Source organism: Haemaphysalis longicornis, unplaced genomic scaffold (genome assembly GCF_048455015.1).
Source record: "Haemaphysalis longicornis isolate Haplotype H1 unplaced genomic scaffold, Haemaphysalis longicornis Haplotype H1 scaffold_1, whole genome shotgun sequence".
Lineage (NCBI taxonomy): Eukaryota > Metazoa > Arthropoda > Arachnida > Ixodida > Ixodidae > Haemaphysalis > Haemaphysalis longicornis.
The window spans coordinates 111,833,006-111,856,141 of record NW_027526203.1 but is presented as its reverse complement, the minus strand read 5'-3'; the positions used below and the strand labels follow the sequence as shown (position 1 = coordinate 111,856,141).

The window sequence follows — 23,136 nt, the reverse complement described above, 5'->3', positions numbered from 1 at the left end:
ACTTCCCACCGCTCCGTTGACAAGCCCGTCGACGACGTCCATGTTTGTGGTGATTATGTAGGGCTTGTTTGGGGCGATGAGAATCTCCATGCGTAAGTTGGTGAATTCGGTGTGTGACATTTTAGCCACCTTGGCCGTCACCTTCTGCAGAGCGTCTTGTGTCGCGTACCCCCGGTACGTGTCTTGAGCTCGCAGGCGACGAACGACAACCTCTTCTTCTTCCTCTCCTCCTTTGTAGGGTAGTAACGAACGCGTTGAACGTTTTGACCTCATCGGCCAATCTTTGGTTGGCCAATTCCTAGGGGGATCCTGCCACAATCATCATCGTGGTGCCGTGTACAGCAGCCACGAGGGACGGGACAGAGCCCGAGCAAGAGGAGCTTCACCCCTAAAAAAGGGAATGGCCATGCGACCCACTCGCTCATTTCCCGCAACAGAACCTATGATGTCATACCAGACTGCTCTGCGATTGGCGGAGGCCGGCCAAAGCAAACGCAAATTAGGCTGACCTTACAGGCTTGCAGAACGATCAATTTGTGCTTAAATTTGGGGCACATTCTTTTTAAAGCAATAAGAATGGTGGGTCAAACAGTGGAAGTTACGAAAGCACATGTAAACGTTGAAATACTGATGCGTACTGCTGCTAGTACTGCGCGCGCGCGCACTATGCTTGGTTTAGCTGCACAGGGGCTTTGGGGTTGTCTCAGACGACACTGGCCGATTGACGCAAGCAACGGGGTCTTACGTGACCATATTTGTCGAGCGAGCCCTATGGCTGCGTTCCAATTCGCGGACAGCTTGGTAGACAGCCTACGAAGCAGTCTAGGAATAAAATTGGAACGGCGCCGCGCTCGCAAACGCAACGCCAGCGCAGACGACAGCGTCGTAGCAGACATGTTGAGTTGGGCAAGCCGCAGGAATCGTAAACGATATTACCGTTGTTATCACAAACGTTACGTAATTTAAAAATTAAACAAAGTAATCTTTATCACTAGTAAATTATAATAAATATTTCAATAAAAAACAAGTGCTTTTGTTTCAACATTATTTCGCAAAAAGGTGACGCTGGCGTCACTTATTAGTTTAGACAGGAAGGTAGCCTGCATCGTTGCTGACTTCGATGCTGTTTCCTCGAAGCAGTCTTCGTTGACTGCTTCGTTCGAATTGGAACGGGACTTAACATGGCGGACTGTCCGCGAAGACGGCAACGAAGCTGTCTAAACGGTAAATTGGAACGCAGCCTATGTTTCACGAAACAAACCAAAGGCAGAAAATGGCTCGCCACTGTTTGGTGGCGCAATCTAGTTTCAGTAACGTAAAAAAAACGCGCGAACGCCGCCGTGGTGTACCTCGAAGCCAGCGCCGCTGTACAGGGTGGAGACACCCTCTGAACGGTCCCGTGCCGCCGCAATTGGGTCAACGTGCTCAACGTGTTGTCCTTTTCGTTTCCCACGAGACCCAGCAACGCGAAACAGATAAGATGATTGAAACTTCGCCAGTAAACCACGTTGCGGCGATAATTTTAGCGCGGTTTTGATACAATGACGCTTCGGCGGCGAGCGAGCGACTCAAAATGGCGGCGCCAGCGTATACGTGTCTCCACCCTGTACGGCGGACGAGTGAATCACGGTATTCTAGGCCGCAGAGCGGTTGGTTCCTGAGATAACATTGCAGACCATGAAAGCATACGCTTTAGTGGGAAAATCAAAATCTTATCTTAAATCGATTAATTTCTCAGTGAATAAAGCATCGTTTGTATCCGGACAAGCGCTGGGGGCACTATAAAACACGAAATATTTCGAATAAAATAAACTTTTATTCTGTCTTCATGGCTCCTTCAAGGTTGTCCTGCTTGTCCGCTAGAGCCCTGTTCGCTACTGCAGCAGAGAAAACTCTATTTTGGTTCACAAAGTTCCCGTAAAGAAATTTGTTTCTGCGAAACGAAACCACCTTGGCATGAAACTTATGATTGATTCAAGAATGACTGCAAAGTTATGCTCACGATGCGCATATCCTAGCAATCTATCGGCGTCACGGGGGAAAGAAAATGGCGTCTTCTGTCGCATGGAGTTTTACGTGAAATATAAAAACGAACGTTAAATATTCTTTGCCTCCCCGTCCTCCCCAAGATTTTCCTTGGCGGCGATTTCTTCCGAACCTTAAAAACGATCTCTTCTTCAAGTTACAGTGATTCGACCAAAGTTCATTTGAGTGGAGCCGTTATCGTACTCAAACAAAAATGAGACAACGAAAATATATATTTTAATGTAAACAACCTAAGCCTTGCTGGGAATACCTCGATAACGTTTATTTTGCTTTTGGAACAGCGACATGGCCTCTCGCAGGGCGCTGAAGGCAAATGAAAAACGCTATATAAAGAATAAACAATATTGCGAACATAGTGTCTACTACAAATGCGTGCGCGGTGCGCTGAGCCATCTGCTGTGCCATGAACTCGGCGCACCAAGCTTCCAAGACTTCCTTCTTGTACAGAGGAAGTTGTAGGGCCAGGACTTTCTCTTGCTTAGCCTGAAATAAACAACACGAAAGAGGCCATTAATTAACTGCACCGAGCTCGTAGACGTGTAGCGTAGGAGGCATCTGGGGAATCGCCCCTTACACTACACGTTCAACTACACGCACATGATTCCATAAATTTTTATGTTGGGCCCAATGACAATAAGAATACCACTACCACCAGATATTTAGGCCTATTTAAGTGTCCTGCAGTGAAGGAATGGGAACTTTTCAGGAGATAATACTTGCTGCAGTGCCTACATGGAAGATGTAGCATGCTGGTGGCATCTTATGACCTTAACGAACACTTATGTCGCTTCCGTTGCCCCGAAAGAAGCAGGGAGCCTGGTCTATACGGTATACTATGGTCCTGCTGTCAGCCTGAGATCCAACTGCACTACAGCCTAGGTCGTTTAGCACTGCTCTCACAAAACCTGGACATTTCTCGCTTTGTATAACGTTCAATTTTTTTTTTTTTAATAATGAAGCGACACACACCTCTAAAATCATTCATTGTACAGGTAGGTCATTTCGTTGCAAAGATGCACCGCACGACTCACAAGCAAAACCTGGACCGGAGATCATATTCTAGCGATATTTCAGAAGAAGTTGTCGCTTTTGTGAAGTCGCTTGGCTTAGATTGTCACCGAATGAACGGCATAAGAGACCGCGCAGCTGACCTTCAAGGATAAAGGCGAGCTACGTAGCAAAACTGTACAGTTGCACAATGTACAGATATAGAGAATCACGATAGTTGTTGGTCTACTTGTATACCTTTTAAAAGTACAATAAATGTCCGCAAGATGACAAATGCCGGGAATCCATCTAGTCCTATTTCTTGTGGTCGGCATTTTCGCGCTTCCAGTCCTTGCAAAGCACCGAACTGCAGAGCTGCGAATACTGGTGTTGCCTTGGACGTTGCATTTCTACTGTAGGCTTCTTTGGCGTCCTTTTGCATGCGCTACGTTTCGCCGCATAGTGACAAAGTCGTGCGGGCGCACGGACATCATTTCGTCATTATTTCCCCCCGTATGATATTCTATAGCAGTGCTCGTCCAACTGTTCGTTCAGTTTTCAGGCGCAGCTGTATTTACCTTGGAAGCAGTGTGAAAACACGATGGACCGTTTACTGCTAAAAGAACACCCGAATGGGAATTGATGTATGGCATGCCCAGTTTTGTGCTGCCACCATTTCTTCTTGATCTATCAATGTCGCCTGCCAGCAGTGCATTCGTGGGGGCTAGTTGCTGCTGCAGACATGACTGGGGAAGCGCTTGACGTGGACCAAAGTGAGGTGTACAAAAAAGGTTAGGTAACTAAGACGACAGCGCTACCCTCTTCTGCTGCAGCCCTTCGTTTGTCCACGTCTGCCATACAAAGTTTAAGCGCTTACCCACAAAGCGAGGCCTCCCGGCACGTGTGGGCACAAAAGAAAACCACCCAAAACCACCGCCTAAGTTCGCAACCGAATACAGGTGTCATCAAATCCGCCGGCCTTTGGCCGTGAGACTAAACGCCCGTATCATCCATCTTCAACGCTCACAGGGAGCGGGGCTGCGCCGACTACTCTCACGCGGCGTATCTGCTCGCTTCGGCGCGATTGTCATAAAACACGGCTACTGTCGCCTCTCCGTCTTTATTACGCGGTTTCCCTCCTGTCTCGGTCTTCCCACAATAAACGCAACGGAGGTTTGCTGAATTCAAATCAATTTTCCCGCAGTCGCACAGCTGGAACTCAATCAGGGGGATTTTTTTGGTACTGTGCGGCCTGGCGCTCGATCAATCAGTGAGCCTTGGACCCGAGGGCGAGCCCTTTTGGTAGTTTGGAATAAGAATATTTCGAACCCGGTTTATGTTTCATATAGCAAAAACACTACTCCCACACATAGTATTTTTAATTAAGAACACCAGTTGCCCTGCCTTGAACATTCGAAATGTTTTCTTTTTCTTGAAAAATGTGGACAAATGGGAAGTTTTAAGGGGCTTTTTTTTAAGATTCCTTTCCAGAGTTCTTTTAACTTTTGCGGGAGGCTTAACCCAGGTGCAGACAGACTTACAGACAAACGAAACTTTTCGCCTTTAAGAAGCCCAACAAGAGTCGTTTTTACAAATGCCAATTTAAGGGGACCAAGCGGCTAAGATACATTGACGCCTCGGCGTAGCCGAGGAACGTCCTTCAATGCGCGCCTTCTTAGAAAGAGCAAATGACCCATATACGCAGCGAAAGCCCAAGTGGAGTAGCTCTAGTAAAGGGGTTATTCTCCCAGCTTGGACGTACTCAGAGCTTCGCACGGGTGTCTCTGAACCCCGCAAAGAGCTGCCGCTTGTATCGCGCTCCTTGTGAGCTGGCTAGCAGGCCCTGACTGCGAGTACAAAGAGAACCTGTCACGTCAATGCTGTCAATGTTGGCAGCAGGATGAGTCTTCTCCACCCCTGTGCCTAATCAAAGCTTGGAAAGTGACACTCACCTGGCCCCTCACGCCTGTGCTTGGCCGGGGGAACTGCGGGCTTGAGCCTCCGGTCGACCCCCGTTCACAAGGTCCCCTCCGGATGGGAGAGGCCAGATGATTGGCTCGTTGTGGTAGGGGCCAGAGCCACAAGGGCCACGTCCCAACACCCCAGAGACTGGTGGCCTACATCGAAACAGGGACGTATTCAGGTTGCGCATATGCCGTCTTAATGGTAACACAGATGAACAAAATCGGAGCCCAACTCTATCCTGTTGCTCATTCAGAAGCCTCAAATGGTGAAGCCCAGCGGGAAACCTCACTCGGCAGGCTGCTCCGTTTCGAACAATATTTCCCCGTGGCGCTTAAGTCTACTTAGGCGCTATGAAGGCTAAAGCCTTGGGTGCTTTTGTGAAGGCTGCGTTCACCCATCGCCACAGCAGCCACGCTAATCTACCCTCCTTAACCCGTTTCATTCCACCTAAATCCAGCCGAAACTCCATAATCCGCATTTATCCCCCTTCAATCCCTTCATCACCTCTAATCCACCTTGTTCACAACTTACTCCAACGTTATTCTGCCTTAGTTTTTCTTCAATACAGCCTTTATTCAAATTTTCTTCAATTCTGTCCTACTTTTCCTCCAATTCCAATACATCTTTAATATATCCGTAATAGTCATAATCAACGTTAAGCTATCATTATACATTTCAATCCCACTTTTCTAATCATTGTTATCAGTAACTAATCAATCCGTAACCTATCCTCATTCATCTGAATGCACCCTCTTCCATCCACATTTATCTAAATCCACCGCAATCCATCATAACCGTCATATTTATAGCTTTATTATTCCTTTACTAATTGTTACAATTCATCCCAAACTAATCATTAAATAAGCTGGTAATCATTATTCATCTGTTATGCACGACGGTGGCTTCCTGTGGTTCACTTCTGCCTCTCTTCGGTTTCTGTACCATCCCTGTCCACGACGAGGTTACTGCAGTCACCTTTCCATGAAACATACAAGTACCTCGTGTTAGCTATTTCTTCTGGCCATTAAGTCTGCTTATGTGCCCTTAAGGCGAAAGCGTGGCGTGCTTTCGTCAACGCAGCTCCCAGACTAATTTACCTCTTACCTATCTTAATCCATCTTAAACCACCTTAATTTATCCTATCCCGTCTTAATTCACCTAAGTCAATCATAATCTCAGTTATTTTCGTCTTAATATATACAATTCTGTCTTCAATTTTCAAAAAGTCATCTTAATTCTCCAGTCAACCACTCTTCCGCTTTTCCCATCTGAATTGATAATGAGTCATCTTAATTCCACATTACTAATCATTGTTATGAATCACTAATTAATAATTTATACTTTTACTTAATCGAAGTCCGGCCTAATAAATTTTAACCTTAATACACCTTAACCATCGTGATCCCACCTTAATTGTCTTTACAGTAAATCCCTAATCACTAATTGACTTTGGTAATCATTACCAATCGCTTATACACGGCTGGATGCTTCGATTCGCTTCTCTCCTTCCTTGGGTTTTTAAACTCTTCGTGTCGGCGCGGGGTCATTCAAGGGTCATTCCAGTTAGGCATATAAGCATGCATTGGCACACTGCCGCTGCAACAATGAAATTGGGATTGCTACAACTACGAATGAGGCCGTGCTGAAAGCGTGCCCTCGCGTGTTATTTGGGAATGAGCACAACAACCACGCAAGCCATTTCGGAGAGCTGGTGAGGCGATCTGATACAGTTCACTTTAGCACGCGAACACCACAGTACTTAATTCATTTCTCTACAACCTGGCATCTGCACGCCCAGCGGTGCGCCCCTCGCCCACCTCGCATCATAGCACGGTGCGCTCACGGCACTCGAGCTGCCGCGAGTCCCGCCAATACGGGGGTTTTCTCGCAGCGAGCAGGCGCGGACATGCAGACGTGGCAGACGTCTGTCTGCTGCGTGCCGCGAAAGCGCGAAACGAGGACACGAGGCAAGTACAGGATACTTAAAAGAAAACACACCAAAGCCGGCGTGGCGCCAGAATGGGCTGCCCCTACACCAGCTCCTAGCTGTTTCCTTAAAAGCATTCCTCTAAATCGTGAGAAAAGAGAAAATTTACCGGCATTATAAGAGCTTTGTCGGCGCTGTATTGGTGGCACTCCCTGGCAGGCTTTTGAGCACAAAAATGTAGCGTCTGAATCCCAACTTACTAGCATACCTGCCTACCCCTCTTGAACAACAGCCCAGAACAGACCTCGAGATCAGGACCGCATTCCCATGAATTGTCTGAAAACTCCGTGTCAAACGGTAAATGCGCCGAAAGAAACCCCGCTTACCCAGCTACACCCCGAAAGTTGGTAGGGCAGCTAGAGAAGCTACAGAATACGCCGCTAGCCCAGCCAACCCCCAGTGACCCATCGGCCACATGGAACACAGCCAGCTCGCTGCCGGCACCGGACCGCTTGGATTTGAATCGAATAATTAAAGAACCGTACGTGGCAAGCGGCATCGCTTGAACTTACCGACCAGTTCCTGCGTTGGGCAGTCGGTCGGGACAGGCTGGGCTGGAGCACGCCTCGATGCGCGGAGGGCGCGCCGCGACGTCCATGTTCGGGGACCATCGAACTAGTGGACGGGCCAGCGGTGAGAGTGACACGTCAAGGCACGCGGAGGAGTCCCTAGACCAGCTCGCCCGCAAGGCGTTCCACTGAATGACGATGATGATCGCTATGACAACACCCCGTTTCCACGCGCGAAGGTCAGTTGGCAGATCGGGGCACATACCCACGCGGGGAGGCGATATTTTGTTGTCCTGTGGGTACGCACCAAGCGCCACCGACTGGTTCGCTTCAAACCCTCCTCCCATTGTTTCGAGCAAGTATTAAAACAAAGCCGCTGTTACGCTTCAGTAGCCTATGTGTCGAATATCGGGTCTTGGAGCGAGGGGCCTGGGTTACAGCACCAGCATTAGTGCCTATTTTTTGCAGCCCCGGGATTTTTCTACTGCAACACGCGTTCTTCTCGTAAATATGGGTGGTTTGGTAGGTTTAGCTCCGTTTAGGGGCGGGACGAGGCTCATCAACACGTTTAATTACCTGTCGGTCGCACCGGTAGTGCTGGGCATGTAGTAGTACTTATCTCGAAACGAAACACCGCCGCGGGGAGTGGCCACGAAGCTGCCTGCAAAGGTTAGGCTGTGGACTGGGTTATTTTACATGCAAAAAAGAATAAACGACAAAGACTGAGCCAGAAAGGCTTGTAACGTAATTGAAGAGGAAGGAAGAAAAAAAGGAATGAAGAAATAGCTGTGTAGTTCGGAGCCGGACTGTTGCTGTAGAAAACCAAAGAATGGCGAACACAACATCCCTGTGGCAAACTCCCACGACTGAAGAGGACCAAGGACAGAAGAACGTGGTCGCAGAAATGATATATCCAGGTTTAATTTATGACGACCACTTCCCATGGCCTCATACCATTAATAATAATGGTAATAAAGGTGGAAGAGCCGCATGAAGTCAGCGCAAACTATGCAACCAGGAATTCGGGAGGCGTGGGGACACTCTGGAAATGATTTATTGTTGCTGTGTTCATCCGGTATTGGAGTTCGCAGTGTTCTATTTGCTTGTTGCGCTACGTACAAATTACGTCCCCTGTTTCTGGTCGAGAAGTTGGCGTTGCGATTGCCTGCGTACTGGCTCTTGAGGCGTGATTTCCTTCATTTTATACCGATTGATATTGCTGACGGTATTAAGTTTGTAAAACTGTTTGTAAATTTGTAAAACTGAGGCACAATCAATTTTTTCTTTTGAAGCCTGACCTTCACTCGAGGAACCCCGTGAGCTTGCTTCCAGCTACCCCTATTGAATTGCGCGCAGACATGGCTTCAGCCACTTCATTATGACCTTCTGTTGCTCCTTTCTTCCCCCACAAACTTGCCTCCTGTCTAAACAAACCTATAGGTGTTTCTACCGAATACGAAGCTCTTGCCGACCCGGTTCCTCAACGGTTCGCTTCAAGATGATTTGCCCGCTCTCTATGTTGATGCTATCACTGCATACCTATGCATCGCAAAGTGGTAAGAGGGCCGGGGTTAAAATCTCTGAATCTCTGGACTGCTCTTTTTCAACTACGCTGCCTGATTATAGCCTACTTAAAATGCGAACTTATTGACGATAATTTTTACCCTGCAAAAAATGCAGCGTAGATTTTTGGAGATTGTTATCCCCTCGGATTCTGTATATGTACCGTCTTAACAACTGACTCTTACATTCTCCGCGCCTTTCATACATTCGTTCATCAGCAGCTTCGCGAGATGTAGTTAGTGTGCAACGCCATGCAACGATATTTTTCTATGAAGTGGTAGACCAATTAAGCACTCTGACTCTTGGTGGCTCTGTCGCCGAATGAAGTCCAGTTCACAGTTTTACGTTGGGAGCGAGGTTTTGATTGATTGATTGTAGGGTTTAACGGGCCGACGCAACGCAGGCGATGAGGCGCGCCGTAGTGGAGGGCTCCGGATTAATTTTGACCACCTGGGGATCTTTAACGTGCGTCGAAATCTCGTACACACGGGCGTTTTTGCTTTTCGCCTCCATCAGAAAAGCGGCCGCCGCGGCCGGGAATCGAACCCGCGACCTTGTGCTCAGCAGCGCAACGCCTTAGCCACTGAGCCACCGCGGCGGGTGGTTGGGAGCGAGGTTCGGTCGTTTCCAAATTTTACAAAATCCTCGGCAGGACGTCTTTCTCTCATGTTCTCATTATATATTTCATTCATGGAAGCCGAAATTCCGTGATTCGCGGAAATACGGGGTAAGAGTCCCTCCCCATGCAGAAACTCCCCAATACATACATTTTTATCCACACAAACCTGCTCAGGCATTCGTCTCCTGAATGCACTCTCGTCAAATATGCAGAAACAATGCGACACTTCCTTTAAGAATTGCCGAAGCTGTTTCTCGGTGCGAGCCACGCGCCTAGAATACACTTCTAATCGACCTGATTTTCCCGCTATTCAGAGGCGGAAGTTTATCGACAAAGCTAGAAGGCGCCTAGGTCTTACATATGAGTTTTAAAAGGAACTTATCTAACGAAAAGTGTTTTAGACCGGGAAGAACACATATCAAGCTGACAGCACCGGTTTACGCCGTAACACCTCAAGGCGTAACGTAACGCCCTATACGTCCGGCATACTCCTTACAGTTGCTGCAGTTACGTACTACGCAGACTGCAAAGAGAAACATTTTACAATCCCAAAATCCTTTTGCATATCTCGCCAACGACCATCTGCCCAATCATCATCACGCCTTCTAGTGGGCACATCTCGTAACCTATCCCACGGGCAGTGGGAGCCCGTGCAGACCATCTTGCGCCGGAGTTTCAACGTGCCCCGGTCAACGCGCCCGGGACTCGGCGCAGGCTCGCCGCATACTGCAGCACGAGACGCTGCCCACGTACCTATAGTAATACCTTCTTGCTCACATAAATTTGTATTCCTCCTTGTATTTTCTTCTGCATTAGCACCCTGCGACCGGAACTAAACCGGAACTAAAAACCCCAAGGAACCCTACTACTATGAAGCTGGAGTGCTGTAATGCAATATTCATATATTAAAGGGGCCCTGAAAGGCATTTTGAGCACACTAAATGAAGTAGCGCAATCGTTAGATTGGGTCGTCAAGGTCATCTGGGCCAAGTATTACTCTTTTAAGCGCGCCGCGGAAAGCTCACACTTTTGTTGCAAAGTTTGTCGCTTTTTTCTCACCCTTTCCTTCGTGTTTTTGGACGCCGCCATCTTCACATGTCTACATCATCGATTCCCAGATGTTCGTCATGAGCTAGACATCCTGCTATTGGGCGGCTTTTTCACGCACTTCCGGCAAAGAGATGAGTCGTCTGCTCAGCGTCGACTCGCCGGCTGATCTGCCAGGGGAGTGTCGGAGTGCTTGAACATTTTACGACAAACGAAACAAGTGTAAACAAACGCTTAACCGTTCGTATTGAATGCAACACGGCCATAACACGACATGGATATTCTCTTACCGGAGTACGTTCCAAAAAAAAGCGTTGAAGCCCCGTGGCACTTCTTCCGTGCAATCGCAGAGAACGCCCTGAGCCGAATGCCCGGGTTTGACGGATACATTTTTTTCCACTTCAAAACAATCCAGAGATGCGTTTCGAACGAACACAACGTCATAACATGCGTTGCAAGTCTGAACCGCGATTGACAGACGATGGGTTGCCTCCTCCTGCCCGTCGTAAATTCGGCACTCACCTCGCGCGCGGTTTGCGGGGACGAACAGCAAGTCGCTTAACTCTGGCGCGCAAGCCGAGATGGCTTTTAGCCACGCACACTGCACATACCCCATGCGAGGTTGAGTCGTACGTCGTTCGAGAAAGATAATCCAGACCATGAGAAGCACTATCCACCCGCAGAAGCACAACGTCGCATTTCATCGCGAAACAAAGGCGTCCACAACACACACACCATCGCCTCCTGTAATGCCAAACGCATCTCACACTTCCTAATGAGAGTGAGTGGTACGCCTGCAGTGCCCACATGTCGCGAGGTGGGGCCCCGAGCTGAACCGGGATCACGCAACCGTAACTGACTTCTGGGGCGGTTTGTGCTTGTTGCCAAGGCAACCGATGTTTGAGATCGTCAAAGAAAGGCGCTCGCTCCAGCGCTAGAAAGCTCAGAGCCGCGCCGGAGCATGTTTTGCCAACGTTGCCGCTCTCCACCACGCGTCGCCCCAAGCTGAACTGGTCACATGATTGAAGCGTTTTGTGCACGGGTTCTGTATCGGGTTAAAATGTCTTTTTCGCATGGCGCCGGCAGGAATTACCACCACCGCAAAATAAGACCCGGCACCAGCGGGGCCACATCTGATACGGCGCTTTTTGGATAAACAGTGCGCGGTGCATGAAAGGGACCGAGCGCAAGATCCTCCCCAGCGCACACCGCGAAAGGGCAAGGCCAGGCCACCGCACACATGCGGCCAGATTTTTCGTTCGCTTATCCATCCTTGAGCGGAGTGCGGAATTCATGGTGTCAACAAAACTTGCCCGTAGCAGACGGCAGTCGGAGGAGCGTAATGCGGAAGTACGTCACCGCTGACTAGTGCAGCATCATGGGAGGGAGTGTTCCCGCGCCGTCAACAGTTGAAAAGAGGAGGAAACGCGGCGCGACGATAATGCGCGGTTTTTGATTAACGATTTCTCAGCTAATACTCATCGCTTTAACAAAATTCTTGCGGGAGGAGATTGCTAATACATTCTTATTTGGTTACATGTACATCCATGCATCGGCGGAAGGTATTTCAGGACCCCTTTAAAGTAAGGTACAGCTTCGGTACCAAAAATTACTTTTGTAAGGGTGCCACGCATAAACTTCCCCATAAAGCCCCACCAGCAGCTGTTCCCAAATGTAGTGATTCAATGCAAGTGCAACACAACATTCCACCACACTCACAGTGATATTCCGATATTAATTGAACAATCTTTATTCGACAAACGAATAGCAAGTCCGGGCGACCACCTTATGTTCCAAACGCGCGAGCGCCCTGGGCTCCAGGAGAGCGTCGTGAGTTCTGAGGTGCAGACCCGGGTCACGCAGGTGCACAGTTCGCGAGCACTCGGGACAGGCCATCGTAAGGTACACGCACTCGTGCCGAAAGTTCGGGTGATGTCGGAAGCGGCTGTGGTGGTGCAGCAGCCGTTGGCTTCGTTCCAGCAGTTTACCTGCGGCAAGGAAATAATCTCATTGCCCATGGCCACAGTATACCACCAGGCACCACCCATATTGGCGATTAATTACTCTATTAACCACGTAGAATTCAGCAATGTAACAAGATGCGAACATTGCAGCAACTTTGTGTCGACATCCCCTACACAGGTATCATGCACGGCAGTGCAGCGCTGTTTACTTACACTCAGAAAGCGGCGCGTTTCCATCGGAAGTCCAGGGTTCGAGAACTTAGCGCAAGTACGAAGCGCGAAGTTAAAAACGGCTGGTTGCCGTAATGAACGGAAAATTCCCGCACGGCGGATGGGGAAGACGCTGGTATTTGTTTTATATATCAGAGTAAAGAAGACCAACGGCAGAAATATATAAATAGCCCGTCACTGCAAAAGCAGAAATAATACCAACAATATGGCTGTGATACAATTCTGGAGCGGGAGCGCTAAGGGAAAGGAGAACAGAAAATGAGAAGGGAAGGTGGAGCAGGCGAATGGTGGCTCCAGACTTCCGCGTTGCATTAGGGAAGAGCTGGAAAATTTAAAAGAAAAAATGGTCGATAAAGTTAGTTTCAAAGCGGGCATTAGCCTGCACCGCCTTGACCAGGTACTTCACTCTAAACGATTTTCACGTAGATGGTGAGTCACATATGGGAATCATGACGTTCGTCGAACTTTCCGTACCTGGCTGATGGCGTTCGATGTCGCGCAAAAACGCACTGCAGGAAAGCCACCTTTACTCAAAGGGTTTCACAAGACGGTGATTATGACCATGGTAAGCGGAGTCACGTCAAGCGCCCCAAGAAAACGACGCTTACAGTGATCGCAATCAAACATGGGTCCCTCGCGTTATGAAGCCGGCGTCTGTGCGACTGCGCCGGCTTCCCAAAGGACTTACATTCCGACTCGGCATGTTCGACAGGCTGTGCACCTGGCGGGGAAGGGGCGGACCCCTGACTGTCTGTGGAGTTGGCTTGCTCTTAATTATGCTCCTCACGTAAATGAAGAGCAGGTGGAGTTCTTGCATGGCTATAGTAACATCGCCCACTCCAAAAATTTCGGCTAAAGCCCCGCGGCCATATATGGCCGTGGGCCTTTAGCTGAAATTTAGCTCACTCACCTTCGGCTGGAACTAACGCGGCTTTATAACCCGGAATAACAATGCCTCGATCACCTCGCTCTATCTCTGGGCCATTCAAGCTATACATCCCCGCTGATGAATTTTACAGTCGCATTTCAACTTCCAATCACGAGTTTACCAGTTTAAAGTCGCTATCTGTAATGGTCGCTCAATCAAATCGGGTAACAGGGATAGGTGTCCGCGATCTAGAACACTCCCCGAAGCGGTTCCGAAGACTTTAACACCACCCTTTCGCTTGTTCCGTACATTTTAAAACGTACAACGCGAGGAAACCCTTGACTGCAGAAGCCGCAAAAAGAAGTCGAATTATGTGCGCAAATATTGCAAGCTGCCGCAAGAAATACCGAAGAAAGGACCATCGGGAACCGTTGCGGAAACAAGAGCGCCAGCTGTAAACAGTGCTCTTCGAGCATAGGAGAAAGCACGGCAGTTTCTGTTTCTTTAACTTTGTCTATCCGCACGGCATCTAAATGTTTAGTGAGCGACTGTGCCAAAAACGTCACTCTATGCGAAAATGTTTTACAGAGGAAGCAACCCCTATCCCTGACGGTTTATTGAGGCACGTTTTGCGAAACTGATTGATTATGGGGTACAACGCGCCGAAGCTTGATCTGGGAAATGGGGCGCGCCGTAGTGAAGGGCTCCAGATGAATTTGGACCACCTGGGAATCTTTAACGGGCACAGAAATCGACACACGGGCGTTTTCGCTTTTCCCCTCCACCTGAAGTGGCCACCGCGGCTGGAATCGAATCTATGTCCATGCACAGCACAAAAGCGCCCTGACTACTATTGAGCCACCGCTGCGGGTCGTTTCGCGAAACTACGTCCGTGCAGCCGGCGATATAAACCACAGTTAATGAAAGTGTTTCCAAGTGTTTCAGCTTTTTAACTCGCCTGTCCTGAAACTAATTCGGCTATATTTCGCAGCTAAATTCCATCAGATGGTCACGCTGTATATTTTCGGCGTAATAGTTATTTTCCACTTAAGGCTGTGCAAAATTTCCGTTGCCTCTAATTTTTAGTTCCGTTAAAGGCGCGCGGACGTTGAATTTTTACCCGTACAGAAAACAGCACAATCTATTCCTATTCCGCGTATCCCCCCCGGACGTGGAAAGTTTAGGACCATCGTTAGGTCCCGCGGTGGACTGAACTAATCGCATCCGGTTGCGCGGGGCCCGCTGTCGAGGGCACGGACGGCGCAGGCGCGGCTTAGAAGTACAGCACACATGCCCAGGGTTCGTCCAGGATTCAAATGCAAGAATTCAAGAATATTCAAGGGCTTTCAAGGCCCTGTCAAGGCATTTTCAAGGGTGCAGGGGAGAACGTGTACAAAACTGTTCTACTACTGCTCTGCTCACATGCAAAACATTTGCTTCTTTACGTTTCGAGAGATGACCTTCAGAAAAATCTCTGTGGAACAACTCCACCCTTTGGAAGTGGTCAAGCTTGGTGCCACCCGCAATAATGAGAGAGCTTCACAAAAAACATTCCATTTTGAACTTTTTCGAGCTCTGCAAATGCTTTTAATACACCGTCTCGGGTGGCGAGGAACATAAATTAATACCTCCTGCCATTATCACCCCTTAATGTTTGTTCATGAACAAGGGAGGGTCTCCTGACTTCGCCCACCATCACACCTGTCAAAATAATATTCCAACAAAGCTTAGGAGCTAGATGCACCGCGTTCTCACATTCAGAGTATTGCTTATCTGTGCTCATTTTTATGTCATTCTGAGGTGTCAGCACTGTTCGTTTTCGAAACGTAGTGGGGCATAGCTATGATGGGACACAAGTGAAAGCGAAAGTGATAGTTTATTTTATAAAAAGAATACATACATACTATTATACAGACAAGGGTCCCATAGTCGACAGACTGTAAGGGGACCCTTGTAAGAGATATGCAAAATGAACAGCAGAACGAGGCAATCCAGAAAGCAGCATCTAACATGGGAAGGGGACCTATGTTGATTTCCCCTAGTCTGATGTGGGGATTTCATTCCGTATGAGCCTTTGCGTAAAGCAGCCCACCTGTACCCCCAAGCTGGCTTGAAATTGAAAAAGCATGGTTTTGATAAGGAGTGTGCAGGGCCACAATGATAAGCCATAAAAAGCAGGTCCCATATCCGAGTCTCTTCTTTATTGCCCACAAAGAATTCTGAATTTCAATGGTTTTCAAGGACCTGTACGAACCCCGAAATTTCAAAAGCACTGCTGAGCAGTGCATTTCTAAGTGGATTTATTATAGGCGATTGTCTAACAAAGCTCACCTTTGTAGCTGAAAGTGTGGATAACGTTAGCAGGATTGCAAATGCGTATGTAAAACCCTAAAACTTGCGAGTATATCGTTTATCAAAAAATAAAAGCTGATAGAAAAGCTGCATCTGCTTATTAACTCAAAAAACGCAAAACTCTGCCTATGTAGGTCAACTTCACATTTATTCTTTAGTGTTGTGGTTATGTAGCCAAACAGGAATCACTTATGAAAGCTACAGATATGCCACGAGGCGCATCGTAACAGAAAGTTATGGATTACCGTAAAACCACCTGCCTGATCCTGCATTTTCATTTCGTACACACAGGCTTGCTTTTGTTTTTCAACTCCCCCAGAATGAAAACTGGTGCTCTGCCAGGAATGAAACCTACAACCCGGTGCTCAGTAGGCTAGCGCAACGCTTTAGTCACTGGGCCCCCATGGCAGCTACAGGCTTGCAAGACAGGGCCTTAAAGCTCCGTGGCATACTGGTGAATTCAGTTTCTTTCCAAGGCCAAGTGCAACCTGAAGCCGCTCACGCCTTCTTACACGTGTGCTACAGAAGAACTTTCAACTGACAGTTGACTGCTTACGTATAAGTGCTTAATAGATTCGCTACAGCATTATCATTATTACCGCCAGGCAGCCCCAGCTGCCTACACTGAGTATTGGACGCGAAGTTGAGGCAAGATGAAGACGAAGATGTGTTCTTTTTAAATGGTGCCAGCTGAATTTCGGGCCCAAGGTCACTTGTAAATAATTACAGTTGACTCCCATAAAGACGAACTCGAAGGGACCATGAAAATTTATTTGTATTATCAGAAATTCCTCTCACGCATTTCTTGCATAGTGCACGTTACAAGAGAGCAACACTGTTGTTTGTCTTAACCATAAAATTAGTCCTAACCGAGTTCGTCTTAACGAAGGTCTACTGTAGCTCTCCTTCCATTGCTCCAAGCCCCAGGGCTTATTTACACCGTTACAATAAACATCCTGCCACCCAATAGACAATGCTTTAGAACACTTTCAAAAGAGTCACGCAGCACCGGCGTTGGAAGAGTCGGAGGCCACCGACCTGCGCATCAGCGGCCTCGTCGTCCGAGAAGAAGTTGCTGAGGAACTCCGAGGGGGGGCTCCCACCAGCCGCCCCAAATGAGGAGGAAGAGGCGGGGCCTGGCTGTTCTCGAGGACGCGGTGCAGCAGGGGCCGCAGCGTCTCCATCTTCTGCGACAGCACCAGCAGGGAGGACTCCAAGGCCTCCAGCCGGGTCTCCGTCGAGGGCGAAGGGGCACGGGACGACGACATGGCGATGGTCAGGGGGTGTGGTGGCCCAAGCACTCACACTGACCTGCACACGTTCCGTGCAAGTTCCGTGGGTACTTGTTGGTACGACACACCTGCTACGGTGGTAACACTCCACGAGGTGGCATTCTAACCCGATAGTGGGGCAGTGGCATCTAAATTCATGGACACCAGGTTGTCCTTGCACCATAGAGCTCCGTAGTAACTGTCATGGGCACCAGCATAGCAGCTAACTATGTTCCCCTCCTACTTGGGCTTCGCTAGCCACAGGGTTTATTTTGCTCCTGAAGCCAAAACCCCCAAAATAAGGGTAACTTTCTTTTCTTGTTCATCTTGCACGAAGTTGCCAAAAATTCCAAGATAAGCCTTTTTGACCTCCACTATTCTGTTGGTAAAACAACCTTGGATGATCTTGTAGCAATGATATGATTTATACTGTGGCCACAGATAACTTCTCAGCCTGTTCATGAGCCATGCCAAGGTTAAGTTGAACATTCCTACCTGGTACATGACGACACACTTACTGAAGCATAGCTCGCCTAAACACTGGCCCCAGATTTCCCCTGGTATACTTTTAGTATGAAACTCTTTGCATTGCACGATTGTCATCTCTCTCTCTCTCTCTCTCTCTCTCTCTCTCTCTCTCTCTCTCTCTCTCTCTCTCTCTCTCTCTCTCTCTCTCACACACACACACACACACACACACACACACACACACACACGCACGCACGCACGCACGCACGCACCGTCCTACCGGTCCACTGTAAGCGACAGACAGACAACTGCCCCCTCTGGGCTGACATCACCCACCCCCTGTTTCAGTTCACTGCAGCACAAAAGCCTCTCCTTATCTTCAACCATCTATATCTACTCTTGGCCACCCAAATTCACATCCCACTTCTCCACTAACTTTTACTTAAGTCTTCCACTACCTCGCACTACATCCCCCCGGCAGCCTTTCTGTTAATCGGGTGTTGTAAATGCACTGCCTTACATGCAGGAGTGGAAGCGGGCTTGATCCTGTTGGAGCAGCTCAGGGAGCAGGAATAATGCTGTTTTAGGGCAGCTTTGGAGCACCAAAAGGTGAATTTTTGAGCACTTTCAAGTCTGTTTGGGAGCAGGTTTTTAGGGTCACACACCATTCATTCGCGGTTTTTCATTTCTGGCAAGCACAAAGAAAAATTCGAATGGCCTTTACTCAACATTTGTTTAATACCGAGCAGACCACTTTTTCGACAAGTTAGAAAAATATGCGTTCCCAGAATTAAAGCATCATAGCTGGCAGACCAATCACCAAGAAAAGACTAGAGATAAGCAATGCTTTAAACAACTGCTCCTATTTAGACTTCAGGAAAGTGAAAAGTAACACCATTACGGCCATGAGAAAACCAAGACAACGCTAGGTGAAAAGGTCTGTATTGCACCTAAGATAGAAGGTTTACCTTCATTCTACACCTAATTAGACTATAGACATGAAAAAAAACCTGAGAGAGGAAGAAATTAAGAGGAAAACAAACTAAGAGGGAACTAGATATAATCTGAACTAAACCTGACTAAATTCCAGCGAAAGTACACATAATTAAAGGCTCACTTCACAGCAGACAGACAGACTAGGTGAAAAGGTCTGTATTGCGCCTAAGATAGAAAGTTTACCTTCATTCTACACCTAATGAGACAGACATGAAAAAAACCTGAGAGATGAAGAAATTAAGAGGAAAAGAAACTAAGACGAAACTAGATATAATCTGAACTAAACCTGACTAGTTTCCAGAGAAAGTACAGGTAATTAAAGGTTCACTTCGCAACGGACAGACAGACAATGAACTTTATTGAAGGTCCTGAGGAGCACCGCCGCCGTTCAGGACGGCAGCGCGGCGGGCCGCTCCCACGTGGGGGCTTGGAGACCGAACCTCACCGCCGCGCCGTGGGCCCTCTGGACGGCCCTTAGTTGGTGTAGTAGATCGGGGCTCTCCAGGTCGCAGCGCCACTCTTCATCAGTTATGCGCTGAGGGCCCCGAAGTGAGGGACACCGCCAGATCATGTGATCCAAATTGCTACGTTCTCCACAAACCGGGCAGTCCGGTTCAAAACTGTCCGTGTAGGAGCTGAAAGTGGATAGAGTATAGGATAAGACCTGGTCGGCAACATTCGGAGCGTGGCTGCCTGCGGCCTGGAGAGTTTCTCGTGCGGAAGAGGAAACATTCGCCTGCCCAGCTTATAGTGCTGAATAGCCCCGTTGAACGTGAATAAAGTGTCTCTGAAGACCTCCCAACCAATCCCCGAGGATCCGCCTCCGTCCGACCTGGAGCGGTCGGTTATCGTGTGCGCGGGTGTGGGCGACCTCGTTGAGGTTAGTTAAACAGGACAAGTGCGACCCTAGGTGAGCGGGAAACCAGGTGATGGTGTGTGAGAATATGACCTTATTTACTATGATGCGAGCTAGCTCGGCCGAAACGGAACCTGATGCAAACGCCCTAACGGCCGTGCGGGAATCGGTGTAAATTCGACGCCGTCTGTCTTCAAGTAAAGCAAGAGCCACCACGACCTGCTTTAACCTCACAAAACAAATAAAAATATATCCTAGCGTATTATCCTCATTATTGACCAAGTAATATACATGTTTCTAAGCAAAAATACTGTGCAAGTGCATCACATTTATCCAAATAACGAACGCACCAGTGTTTATATATATCAACCTGTTTTCTTTTTAAAGGTAAACAGCAGGCTTCCCGGAGGGAGAATGGGGGAGAGGACGGGCCTCCCCCTAGTCACTCCCCCCCCCCCCCCCCTTCAAGAAACAAATGGCGTTAGGCAACACCTACGGAGTTGATTATTGGCAGACAGACAGCTGCTAGCTTAATTGAAGCTCCCCTGTCGCTTTTGACATGGCATCGCCTGTCACCTCATCCTGGTGGACAGGGCAAGGTAGCATCTAACTTACGGAATGGCAAGCGGTCTTCGGTGTGATGTGATGGTCCAACTGAACAATAAAACTGTTTTGTTACTTTTTACACTAAGCGAAAAGATTGCAACGATGGCTGGTGCCGACGCATGCATCACGGCGCAGCGCGCGGCAGGGTGAGGTTGCATTTCAGGCCAAAGTTCGCGCATCAGCCACGCCCCAAGGTCACTCGAAGTCCCGTGAAACTGTGCCGCTACTTGGAGACTGGGAAGTTGTGACGAGTAACTCCAAGCTCGGGGCATCTTTTAGGGAGTTTACCGGAGCGTGCCACGTCGTGAATGACAGCTTAACGAATGAGTGCCTACTGCTCCTTGCTCAATGCGACTGGCATTGACCATCACTTCACCGTCGCGTCACAACCTTGCGGCGTCGCTTTGCAGCAGTTTCGGCGCGATTCTGCCTTTTGGAGCAGGATGGAGCAAGAAAAGCAGATTGGAGTAGTATGGAGCAAATGGAGCAGCACTTCCACCCCTGTACATGCCAGCCCCATGTTCCCTGCTTTCCAAATTTTGCATAAGGTTTTTTTAATGCTACTTTTTGTATCCGTCTAAACATTCTCCAACAGGAGAAGATCAATTTCCCTTTCAAGATGCACAGCATGGAGGGCAGCCACGAGTCTGTCACACTTCAAAGGATGCTAATAGCATTGCATCTGCATGCAGTAATACAGACCCTGCTTCTGCCTGAATTTTCACTCCACGGAACTCATTTGTCACTAAGCACTGCTAACCATCCTTTTCGCTCCATTAGAATTAATCCAAGCTTTCTTTCAGAGTGCTTAGTTCAAGACCAACTGCACTCAGATTTCACCTCAGCCCAATGTGTTTTGAACGCGCTGTACGTACCACCAAACCAACGGGGACATGACCGGTAGGCCCGTAAAATGCATTGTTAATCAGCAGAAAGTATTTAGAATAGCTTCGTCGCAGACGACGCTGCTCCTGCCGTAAACAGCCACGAAGCAAAAGTGACATGCCAGCCGGCCGGACGCTTGTTCCTCCGGCTAGCCAGAACCGGCAGAGTGCTGCTGAGTACACTCCTCCGAGGGCTGTCGCGCTGCGCACAGGTTTGCTGCGGCCACTCACTTGCTAGCTACGTCAATTCAGCCTGGCCGTAATGGCCGCATTCTTCTCAATTTCAGTTTCAAAATCGCAGATTTTTGCTGGTCGTTTGCGCCGTGCATGCGCATGTTTAAGCTGTCATATTCTGTACCTGCAGCAGTCAGTTAGGCAGCCTATATATACAGAAATAGAATTTGCAAGAGGTCAAAATTTTCAGCGCAGTTGGCCTTTAAGATTCCAAGTTTCTGCCTCACAAGCTAAGCCCAACTTCTTTCGCGTAGTTTGTATCAGCGCTGACAGCCTGTCCCAGTTGTAGTCACCCACCTTCTCTACTGTTTCACAGCCTAAACAGTTAACACTACTTTTCGTTCCTTAACCCTACGGGCGAGCTTTGCATGCGAATACAGCTTCTGAACCGCTCCCTGTGGGTATTTTCCAGACTTATCGAATTAGGACAGTGCCATGCAGTCTAGTTACTAATGATGCTCTTCCTTTCCCGCGATAAACACGGTGGGGGTTTGCTCAGGTGAATTTAATTTTGCCGCGTTCCACTTTGTTACTTTTGGACTCATCAGAATTAGGAAGTACGAACATTGCCACAATATTTAGTAGTTTGGAAATGTTTTGCCTATTTAAGCGTCTCATTCAAGAATTCTTTTAATTTTTGGCCAGGTGGCTCAATCAAGGGACAGACAGACCAATATTCTTGCGCTTGAGTAGCCCAAGAAAAACGAGCTAAAATGGAAGGTTTGGCGAACTGGTAGATCCTTAAAGGGAAAACGAACACAAAACGATGACACCCAAGCCTTCTTGGGTGTCATCGTTTTGTGTTGGTTTTCCCTTTAAGAAGAAGAAGGTAACACACACAGTGCTGGCACTGTTTATTACCTCCTTAGGTAATAAACAGTGTCAGCACTGTGTGTGTTACCTTCTTCGTGTGTCACACCTTGCACTGGTTTTCCCTTTATTCAAGAAAAACTAGCGTCTATAAAACGTGATGCAACCAAATGAGGCATACACAACGACGGTTGGTGTGGCAATGGGCTTGAGTGTGCCATCTTCTAGGTTCTCTTTATCTAAGGATTCAAAACATACAATTTCGACTGCCGTATGCCTTCGTACATTTCAATTAAACTCTATCGTTTGGTTTGTGGTCAATTACTCGGATTTATACAGTAACGGAAAAGTAACAACGTTGCTTTTTCACTGTAACTGTAACTGTAACGAGTTACTTTTTGGCTTAGGTAACTAAGTGTAACAGTTACATTTTACTGGTAACGTGCCCATGACTCGTGCCATCAGCAGATATCAGGTGCCTCAAATTGTCTCCATTTACTCGCACCCAAGACATCCCCCAATCCAGCCCCCTGATTATCCCCTTCTTGACAGGTTGGAAATAGGTTTAGAGAGATGGCATCTCCTCGTATGGCATCCTTCCTGATAAGGACCTTGTCCCACTTCATATGAATTCACATGATGCCGCTATCGCTCGCTTCTTCGCGATTGCCTCACGCTCTGATAAATTAACGCCAGGGAAACCTCGCTGCCCTTTTGCTGTCTGCTGGTCAAGACACCTCCTGTGGAAACGGCGCGCACCGCGAGTAGGAACGGCAGCGAGCTCGTCTAGGCCGCGCCGACGCCACGGCCGGGGCACAAAAACAGGCTTGCATTAACCACTTTGAAGGAGAACCACACGTGTTTCCCATTGAT

General features: G+C 48.2%; 1 protein-coding gene across 1 annotated transcript in view; it reads right to left on the bottom strand.

Moving 5' to 3' along the window:
- Positions 1 to 4,993: 4,993 nt before the first annotated feature.
- The window catches only part of LOC144146581 (uncharacterized), a 29,299-nt gene continuing 11,156 nt past the window's right edge, over positions 4,994 to 23,136 (bottom strand). The window contains exons 3-6 of the mRNA XM_077678546.1: positions 17,177 to 17,449; positions 12,486 to 12,711; positions 7,498 to 7,600; positions 4,994 to 5,150 (exon numbers count right to left, since the gene is read on the bottom strand). Of these exons, the coding sequence (XP_077534672.1) occupies positions 4,994 to 5,150; positions 7,498 to 7,600; positions 12,486 to 12,711; positions 17,177 to 17,449 (759 nt within the window). The remainder of the gene's footprint in view (positions 5,151 to 7,497; positions 7,601 to 12,485; positions 12,712 to 17,176; positions 17,450 to 23,136) is intronic.